Consider the following 10,897-nt stretch of genomic DNA (forward strand, 5'->3'; position numbering starts at 1 on the left):
GTAAATTTAATGGACCAAAAACACATTTTAAACTTGTAATGCTAAACTGAAACTTAAAGAAGTAAATATATACTTTAAGCCTTTTGCCAATATATTTATTATGTTATACTTCAACAAACGTTATATAATTGGTTCATTATTGAAGTATGGATTACTGATTCTGTTAATTTTAATTAATCAATTATAAATAATATTGGTTTACATGCATTTACATTATATGTGATTTGAATAATCTAATAATAATTATTAATAAATGATTTGAATAATCTAATAATTATTATTAATAAATACTTTTTTTAAAAAAGGTTCTAAGATGGTACGGGACGAGTTGAGCATCCGGAGACATTACAAATTGAACGCCTCTAATCATGTTATTCCATACCTAATATACAATTTCTTTTTCTTTCTTTTCTTCCCAAACACCTGCAATATTTACAGCAAAATTAGGCACCCAACTCTCTAATAGCACGCTGCTAACATTTCAGTCCTTCAAAATTATAAATTTAATCAAACCCAACAATAATTATCAGTCATCCTTCTCAGTGCAGTTTTTTCTATTGTTTATTTGAAATTTCTATAAGCATTTCCCCTAACTTTCAGTTATTTTTATGAGAAATATATTCTCTATAATGAAATCCCCTGCAGCCCACTATTTAATTATCTTCTCGGTAATATATGAAGTCTCCTAATGATAAGTTTTCTTTTTCATTTGTTTTCTTTATGAAGATTATGTTTTGACTTTATATTAGAAGTCCCTTTATACTTGTGAACAATATCATTTAAATTTGTGAGGAGCACTATTTCCATTGTAAAATAGAAAATTGGAAAGTATTCATTTTGATCTGTTAAGAGAAAAATCAAATTTTTAAATGATGAATGGATTAACCAAATGACAATGCACATTGATAATTAATAAGTTGATGAATACAGACCCAACAAAATTATGAATAATTCGATTGTCTTTTGGGTCAAGTGATCACATTTCTAATTTTAATGAGCAGAATGATCAATTCTTATTTGCTCAACTATTCCCTATTATATCAAAAAAAAAGTATTGTAGCTTTAGTAAACAATATTCGTGAAAAGTCGCATTTTTCATTATTATTTTAATTAATTTATTATGACTATACAAGTCATGTTAAACAATTTTGTATATATATATTTTTTTGATAGGCGTGAAGCAGATCTTATAGAAGAAATAGTCACAGATGTACGGGCTTACATAATTCCTAAATTACCATCTTATGTTGACAATCTAGTTGGGATTGAGTCAAGAGCACGTGATATAATGTCTCTCTTGGAGGTTGGGTTGGATGACAGACGTTTTGTAGGGATATGGGGTATGGGCGGGGTGGGTAAAACAACTCTTGCTAGAGTTGTTTTTGAAAAACTATCCCACGATTGTGAAGTGTGTTGCTTTCTTGCTAATGTTAGAGAAACATTCGAGAAAGAAGGCAAGGTCTCTTTGCAACAGAAGCTTCTTAAAGACATGAATATTCCTAATGATTACGAAGGATTGAAGATGATAAGAAAGCGTCTCTGCGATAAAAAGGTTCTTCTAGTCATTGATGATGTAGATAATGAGGATCAATTAACTAATTTGGCCGAAAGTCCAGATTGGTTTGGTAAAGGAAGCAGAATAATTTTTACAGCAAGAGATAAGCACTTGCTCACCTCATTTGAAGTAGATGAGCAAAGAATATATGAGATGAAGACCATGGAGGAAGATGAATCTCTTCAACTCTTTTCAAACAAAGCATTCAACAAAGGCCATCGTCCTGATGAGGCTTATTGGAAATTATCTAAATCTGTAGTTGAACATGCAGCTGGTCTTCCTTTGGCACTTGAAGTTTTGGGTTCTTTTCTTCGCGGAAGGAAAAAAAAAGAGTGGATAGACACCTTAGATAAATTGAAGAAAACTTATCTTAATAAAGATATTTCTCAAGTGCTTAAAATAAGTTATGATGGATTGGATGAGCAACAACGGGCAATATTTTTAGATATTGCTTGTTTTTTCAAGGGTACACAGAAACAATTTGTGACCCAAATTTTGAAAAGTTGTGGTCTTAACCCAATCATTGGAATAGAAGTCTTGATTGAAAGAGCGTTACTAGTTGAAAAGAATGGTGACTTATTAGAGATGCATGATTTACTTCAAGAGTTGGGTAGGAATATAGTTCATCAAGAATCTCCCAAGAACGTTGGCAAGCGTAGGAGGCTGTGGAAGTCTGAGGAAATTAAGGAAGTAGTGGAAAATAACAAGGTGAGAGCCATATTTTCTAAATATCTCATTTTGTTGACATACATTTAATGTTTTTAATGTTCTTTATTTTCTTATCATTCTCATGTTATTTTTCTGGCAAATGACATTTTTATCAGGGATCTGAGGCAGTAGAAGCTATTTTTATGGAACATTATTGGGATCGTAAGGAGCTAGATAAAATAGAAGTACATCCTGAAGCCTTCTCAAAGATGAGTAACCTTAGGCTCTTCTCAAGTAACATGGAATTCATCTTCCCAAGTGAATGGAAGTTTTTGGCTGGTGTATTAAAAGTTGTTGTATGGCAATCATATCCTTTGGAAGCTCTTCGACTTGAAACTCAACTGAACGGACTTGTTCAAATGGATGCGCCACATAGCGAAATAAAACAACTTTGGAACAACAAACAGGTGAGATTGATGCTTCATGCGTCATTGTTTATCTTAAAATTATGTCTCTGTGTCCAGGTTTTATTGATATACTGCTTAGTTAGACTGATTCTACCATCTTTTGTTTAATTCTAGCCTATGACAAAGTTGGAATCTGTCGTATTCGAAGGGTCTCACAATTTGACCGAAACTCCAGACTTCTCACGTTCTCCAAATTTAAAACATTTACATATTGGTGGATGCAAATCTCTTGTCAAGGTTCATGCCTCCCTTGGACAGTTGAGAAAGCTTGTTGAGGTGGACTTAAATAATTGTGCAAGCCTTGAAATCCTACCCAAAAAATGGGAAACCAATTGTTTGGAGAAGTTAAGCCTTAGCGGGTGTAAAAAAGTTGCAAAGCTCCCAGAGTTTGGGAAAGGTATGGAAAAACTATCATATCTTGATGTGTGTGCTACTTCTATAACTAGACTTCCTGAATCAGTTGGATCCTTGACGGGTCTTGAATATCTAAATTTGAGTGGCTGTAAAATTAAAAATCTTGACAAGTCGTTGAAGACTCACGTAAGTCACCAAATTTCCGGCTTGAATGTAATGTCATTAACGGAGTTATACTTAAGCGGGTGTGGCTTAGATGATGGATCGATTCCTGATTTTGACAGTTTATCATCGCTCATTGTATTGGATCTAAGCAGTAATGATTTTGAGAATCTACCCATTGGTTGCTTCTCTGGTCTTTCTCGACTTGTCTTCCTTTCATTGAATTGCTGCGAAAGGCTCAAGTCATTGCCAAGGCTCCCATCACGATTAATTCGATTACATGCCTCCGGTTGTGATTCAATGGAACCATTATCATCAGATGGACAGTTATGGAATTTGGTTGCTTCACTTGACCACGAGGTATGCGTTTCTCTTCCTACACCTCTAATGAGTATTTTTTCCCCTTAAAGCTGCAATTATATAACATGACTAATTTTTTTTCTCAGTGTCGTTGGCGAACTGAATGTGAAGTCGATGATGATTGGGATGAAGATGGGCTGCAAGAAGTTCCTTCTGTGCTATTTCATTATATGTGTCTTATTTTTGTGTTTTTTTCTCACATATGCTCCCTTCATGGGTAATTAATGTTAATAACATATTGTTTGATATGTTTGCAGGGAGCTGAACGGCTTCTCCTGCTAAGAGATTTCTGTGCAAGTCTTCCAGGATGCGAAATACCATCATGGTTTCCACATATAGAAGATTGCCATTTGGATGAGTGGGGTAGCAAACATGAGATTAAAGTGGACATGCCTCCATATTTTCGTGACAGTGAATGGTGCGGAATTGTTGTGTGCTTCCGTATGTCAGGTTACAGTGGTGGTTGGAGTGGTAAAGCTGCAGAACGTGATGATGAAGAGTGGGAGTGTGATATTCGTTTCCTCATTTCTGAAAAGCAGTGCATAATAATGGTGTTGGAATTAAATGAGGAAACATGTTGGCGGCACCTAAGAGCTCATCATAGCAATTCCCTTCGCATTCTATTTTCTGCTGACCATTCGGGTCACGATTGGGAAGTAAAGGAATGTGGGTGGAGAGTGATATGTAAAGAAGAGATACAAGATTGGCGCAATCTCAATGGTTTCTTCAACCAAGCCACCCAACCCCAGCTTGCTTCTTCTGATGAGGTCAAGCTTCCGCTGAGAGCACTTGTGGAATTCTTTTTAGGGGAGCGGTGTTTGACTCGCTGATTCAAGAACCAGAGAAAAATGGACGAGAATAGGTAACAATGACTCATTGTCTTCCTACTCCTTCCATTCTAATATAATATTTGTCACTCCAGATATTTGTCTTTGTTTCAAAAATTTTTGCCATTTGATGAAGTTTTCAGAGAGAGAAAGAATTTAATTAATTTCCTTGTTATAAATGAACACTGAGCACTTGTTAACATGAATAAAGGCATTTAATGAAGTGAAATACCATTGCATTTCGGTAAAATTTAAATCTTTTGTTATTTTCTTCAACACAAACCGAAAGTGATAATTCACGAGCGAAGAAAATCATTTTCTCTATAAATTAAAAAAAAACAAGTCAAGTTCCATACACTTTATGCAATGATGTAGCAGTGGATTTCATAAGAACAGTAAAGTGTAAGTGACATGAATCATTCCTCTCATATACCTGCGGGGATGCAAACACAGCTGTCAATAACATAATCATATTATTTACCATAACAAACTAGAAAAAAAAAGGACAATAAAAAGAACCAGTAAATAAAAAGAACCAGAGTTATGAAACAGAGTGAATCTTGGAAGCCGTCAATTTGGTTGAAAGCACCCTCCCCTGTTTCCAATTTTGAAAGAGATCCAAGTTCCATGCATAATTACAAGTTTGAGTTAGTACGTAAAACTATACAACTTGGCTACACAAATTAGATAAATTGTTTTAATATTGATGATATCATATGGTAATAGAATATTTTGATATATAACGTGTTGATGTATCACCTGTAAAGAAACAGAGCATTTAAAAATAAAGTGAAATAAAAAGACATGTCTCAATGTGCGTGAGCAATTTTGTTCGCAAAATTAGTTATGTGTTGATAATAAAACCTCAAAAAAAAAAAACTATCATATGGATATGTTTATTTCAGGAAGAAGAAGAGAACAAATAAATGATAAACAGTTCAAGAAGAAGAGATAAGTAGAAGTAGTTCATAGTTAGACAAACATAAACATATGTTTGGCACGAATTATATTTTTATGATGAAATTAAATTGTAATAAGAATATATAAATATATTTAGGTACGTATGCATGCATGCACATAAAATTGGTGGAAGCCATTTAGTTTATGATGATTAATTAAGTGGCTCAAATATTGATTACTTATTGTATTTGTTTATTGTGTATATAACATAATAGGAAATGTATTGTATAAATAAAATTCTATTCTTGTTCATACTGAAATAAAGGGATGTGGGTGGAGAGTGATATGTAAAGAAGACATACAAGAGTGGCGCCATCTAAATCATTTCAGTTTCAGCCAAGCTTCCCCGAAGAGTGCTTCGCAAAAGCCATTCATTTGTTTGACCAGATGAGGACTTTTGACCTCAAAATCATTTATAAATTAATCGTTGAAAAGATGATTTTCAATTTCACATTCTAAAATATTTATGCAATTCGATATATTGCCTAAATTTCTTGCAAACGACCAAAAGAATAAACAACTGGCAGGGACAGTAATTAATCAAGAGAATTCTAGACATACTTAATTGGCAGAGGAATTTTTTCAAAATAATTAAGGGTTAAAACGTATCTAACAAATTTTTTTTTAATAACATTCAAAATATTTTAAGATGTTGAATACACTAAATATTACTAAAAGATGAAGATTCTCAGTGATACTGAAAAAATAATTTATGTTGTTGAATAAAAATTTTATGATGCTGAATGTATCTTAATCCAACAGTTAATTTCAATTTTCATTGAAGGGATTTCAACACTTTTGCAGATACATACGTTTACTTGGACAACTATTTTAATATATATATGTGTGTGTGTAGGGAAAACAAAAAAAATAATAAAATGAATAAAACAGAAGCACTGGTTAATTAAGACCTTGTTTGACTTTTATTTTAGTCTTAAATATAAAACCCCAATCTACTTTATCTCTCATATTTATGCATTTTTTTCAAAGTAGTCCTTCTGATAATAGTAGTTCTAGCTAATACATTTGATTAGCAAGGATATTTTAGGAAAGACAATACTTATTTATTAGAAATAACTAACTTAACTTATTTCCTTAATCTCCTCAAATTAGTCAACTAACTTGTATATTTAGAATTGGAGGTAATACTTTGTTTAGAAAAGTTAACAAAGAACTTACCATATCTAAATAGAGAAAAAATCTAAAAAAAATGTTAGATTAATTTATCTAAAAGTAAATTCCTTAACCAATTCAAATAAGAGATTGAACTGTTGTTAGTAGATTGCTTAAATTTCATCTGAACCACCAAAATAACCAATAAATGAAGGATTAATTGGTTAAGGAAGATTTGTAAGAAAAGTGAAAGGAATTTAAAATTATCTCTGCTGTTAAAAAAAAAAAATTTGGCTAGCTCAATCATAATTATCTCCAACAAAAATATAGATTTCATTTGCAAATGTCCACTAGCTAGTTCTGTGAAGCTAATTCATAATGACAAGGACTAAAAAGACCGCTAATCATCATCATAATGAAGGGAATAATAATAATAAACTCAAGTTCTCCTCATCAAATTTATATCAACTACGACAATCCAATGAGTATAGTATCTAATTCGTTTGACTCAGCTTTGACGTATATATTGTAATTACTTTCATATATATAAATATATATTTTAATTACACAAGTGTTTCCACTCATTTTTCATATCAATCATCAATAACGTTATTAGATAGGCAGACGATACTTATCCTAAAGCGTCGGTGATCAAATGACAATCCTCTATAATCCCTACTACTATTCTACTCATAATGTTTCAACTGGAAGATTAGATTGGCCACCAAGCTAACAATAATAGATCTCTCCTTCCTTGGTTCTGTCTCCTTAAGCTATCACGCTTACTGCTGCTACTGACATTCCTTCTTCCGTGGGTTCTACTATGGAAATCACCCTGTCTTAGAGGTGGCAGCTCAGGATAAGAGTTATGCTGAACCAACTAATTAAATGAACAACACAGTCAGAGCGATAAATATGGTTATCACAACAAGATACCTTCACAAATTATAGAGTATGAAATTACAATTAAAAAACAACAGGTTTATCGCAATGACAGAAGTAAAGAAAATGAAATAAATATGAGAAAGATATCTCATACTATTACGTGCATCAAATTAATACTCATCACAAGCTAAGAACTCAGTTATCAAATGCTTGAGAAAGATTAATTAAAATTAATATCAGAAGCACCAACCTCTGCTTGTGTTAACTTGTTGAAATCAATGGTGGGATTGCCCCAATCTTGCATCTCTTCTTTAGATAGCACCTGCCACCCACATTTCAATTGTGGGCTCTTAGAATATTGACAGGTGACACTAAGTTTGATGTGAAGACAGTTACTATTTCCTCTTAATTTGCTCATTGAAATCTAAAAGCATTAGGCAGAGGCAAGGCTGCCAGGCGTACACAATTGAAATTTCATCTTCACGAGCTTTACAACTCCATGAAATGGTAAGTTTATCACATGTTGACCTGTCTTTTATTTCTAGGCACACAGCAAGTCCAGACCATTTACTTGCACGAAAATATGGAGGGACGTCCACCACTAATTCATATTTTGAAGTACCACTTTCATTTGAAGGAATAGAGCCTCTGTTTGGAAACCATGAAGGTATCTCAGATTTTGGCATTATTGCAAGAAAATCTGCCTCGGGTACATATCTCGACTGTAACAAAATTAATATAACTTTCATTTCCAATAATTACTTCAAAATGAGAATGAAGAATACAGAGGAAGACATCACAAAAATTTATACCTGAATGGACATATTTAAAACAAGGAATAAAAAATCATGTTATATCTATATAGTTAAAAGAAAAGGATAAAGAAATCGACATATTTGTAAGTTATAGTTAAACATACCTCATGGTCAAGTGATGAAACTAGATTCCCAATTCCATCTGATGATAAAGGCTCCATCGAGTCTCAACCAGTTGCATATAAATGGATTAACCTTGGTGGGAGTTTTGGCAGCGACTTAAGCCTCTCACAGTTATTCAAATAAAGATGAAGTAGTTGAAAAAGATTTGAGAAGCAACCAAAGGGTAAATTAGCAAAATCATTTCCTTCCAGGCTTTAAGTAATTAATGATGACAAACTACCTAAATCATCAGGAATTGAACCATCACTAATGCCACAGTAGCTCAAGCCTAATATGGTTAATGATGTTGGATTAAACCAGACATTTGAAGAACAAGTCTTCGGGGCCCCCTTAGATTCAAACCTCCAAACCAGAAAAGAATCCAAGCTATTCTGGAAGTTTGGTTATAGCAGTTTTCCTTGCATCAAGCACTGTTAATTTTTTCATACATTCCCCAAGTTCTGGAAGAGTTGAATGTTTATCACACCAAATAATATCTAACTTTATCAAAGAGCTCATTTCCAATGTTTTCGGAAGGATTTCAAGACTGGTACAACACGACAAGGTCACTTCAACAAGCTTTTTCAACTCTCCAAGTGAATGATGAACCGTAATGAGAGATGAGCACCCTCCAAGGTTCAATTTTTCCAGGTTTGGAATTTATTCCAGGGCGCAAAATGCCATCATGGTTTCCAAATAAAGAAGATTATGGTGGTTTGGGTGGGAATAGATCGAAATGTGAGATGAAAGTGAACATACCTCCATCTTGTCATGATAGTGAATGGTCCGGAATTGTTGTATGCTTCCTTATCTTAGATTATGGTGGTTTAACGATTGATTGAAGTAGTAAAGCTGCAGAAGATGACGATTATGATACAAGCAATGAGTGGGGCATAGCATTTCAGTCAGGCATGATGACCAGATTCCTCATCAGTGCATAATGATGTTAGAATTAAATGAGAAAACATGTTGGCAGCACCTAAAGGTCATAACAATTCCCTTCACATCCAACTTTACACTCGCTCATCTCGCGGTGAGATGGAAATAATGGGATGTGGGTGAAGAGTGATACGTAAAGAAGAGGTACAAGGGCAGCGTAATCGTGTTCGTTTCGACCAACTTGCTCCTCCTCATGATGAACTCAAGCTCCCCTTGAGAGTACTCGACAAATTCATTAAGAATGTGTAGTAGAGCGGAGCCATACAAAAATTGAAGCTATTTATTAGGTTTGTTATTCTGTATTGGATCACAGGACCGAACGACTTTGCAGTCTTTTCTCGCTGGAGACTCGTGAATTTGCTTTGCAGTAGCATATATTGTTGCGTGTTGGGGGCTCTGTTTGTAGATTTTAGAGTTGAGTTTGATGTATTTCGTTGGCTAGCCGCTTCTTTTAGATTGGTGTGTGTTTGTAATGACTTTATTGTTTGAATGTTAATACTTCTTGCGGCCAAAAGAATTTTTTACAAGATGTGAGATTACTATTGATAAACACACAATATTAATTCACACATTCGTCATCCCGAATAAATGGCAAGGGGTGATTTTGAAGGAGAAAATTAACTGTTGAAAAACAATAATTATGGCCGATATTCTTTTTCTTTGACCAAGATGAATTTTTTTTTAATTTCAAATTTAGCATTTTTTTTCTAAACTTTTGACCTCAAAATCATTTATAAATTAATTGTGGAAAATTAATTCGAAATATTGATTAAATTTCATGCAAATACCCAAAAGAATAAACAATATATCTGTAGGGACAGTAACTAATCAGCAGAATTCAATACATACTCAACTGGTGGAGGAAAATTTCCAAATTCCAGGAAGAAAAAAAAAAACGCTCTGGATATTCGCTATCTTAAATCACACTTATTTTTTCTGTCAAATAATTAAGCGTTAACATGCATCTAGCAAAATATTTTTTTTTTCATACCATTCAGCATCCTAAAATATACTTCAGTAGTACTCGCTATTCTAAAATATTTTTGGTGCAATTTTGTCCTTAAAGATCTTTTTCATGAGTAGTGACTAATGAGCATTCTAAACTTAGGATATTGACTATTATTAGAAAAATATTTTAAGACATTAGATGCAGCAAGTATTACCAAAAACAGCTTAGGATTTTGAGTGCTACTTGTTTCTTTTGGCCTGAGAATCATAAATTAGATTAGAATATGCTATTAAAAATTATTTTAGGATGTTGAATCTATCTTGACCTATAAATTAATTTCAATTTTTCTTGAAGCGATTTCAACACTTTTGCAAACATAGAAGTTTACTCGGACAAGATTCTTAATACTAGCTCCATTCCTTAATATAAAAATTAATTTGACTTTTAATTTGATCATAAATATAATACTCCAATCTATTTTGCCTTTAATATTTATTCTTTTTTTTTTCCAACGTTGTCCTGGCAGTGGTTAGACATATCAAAAGTTTCATCAAATGTTAAAGCTAATGGTATTTTAGGAAAGATAAAACATATTTCTTTTAAATGATTAACTTTAAAAACTTCTCCAATTTACTTAAATTAGTTAACTAACTCTTGAATTAAGGACCAGAGAGAGTATATATACAACCTCCAGTCCTTAATATAAGAGCTAGTTTGACATTCAATTTCGTCTTAAAATATAAGACCCAAGTTTATTTTGT

At 33.0% G+C, this 10,897-nt stretch overlaps 1 protein-coding gene across 1 annotated transcript; it reads left to right on the forward strand.

The window, feature by feature from the left end:
• Positions 1-2,502: 2,502 nt before the first annotated feature.
• On the forward strand, positions 2,503-4,376 carry LOC114735197 (disease resistance-like protein CSA1). Its single transcript, XM_028922872.1, has 4 exons — positions 2,503-2,670; positions 2,785-3,546; positions 3,633-3,701; positions 3,804-4,376. Exons 1-4 carry the CDS (start codon positions 2,503-2,505, stop codon positions 4,374-4,376), a joined length of 1,572 nt encoding a protein of 523 aa, XP_028778705.1.
• The last annotated feature ends 6,521 nt before the right edge of the window (positions 4,377-10,897 follow it).

This window comes from Neltuma alba, unplaced genomic scaffold (genome assembly GCF_004799145.2).
Source record: "Neltuma alba isolate B1F8T4 unplaced genomic scaffold, ASM479914v2 tig00013181_pilon, whole genome shotgun sequence".
NCBI lineage: Eukaryota > Viridiplantae > Streptophyta > Magnoliopsida > Fabales > Fabaceae > Neltuma > Neltuma alba.

Coding starts and splice junctions, on each gene's coding strand:
- LOC114735197 (XM_028922872.1), top strand. CDS start 2,503: ATGGAATTCATCTTCCCAAGTGAATGGAAGTTTTTGGCTGGTGTATTA. Junction 2,671..2,784: donor AACTTTGGAACAACAAACAG/GTGAGATTGATG, acceptor GTTTAATTCTAG/CCTATGACAAAGTTGGAATC. Junction 3,702..3,803: donor GGCTGCAAGAAGTTCCTTCT/GTGCTATTTCAT, acceptor ATATGTTTGCAG/GGAGCTGAACGGCTTCTCCT.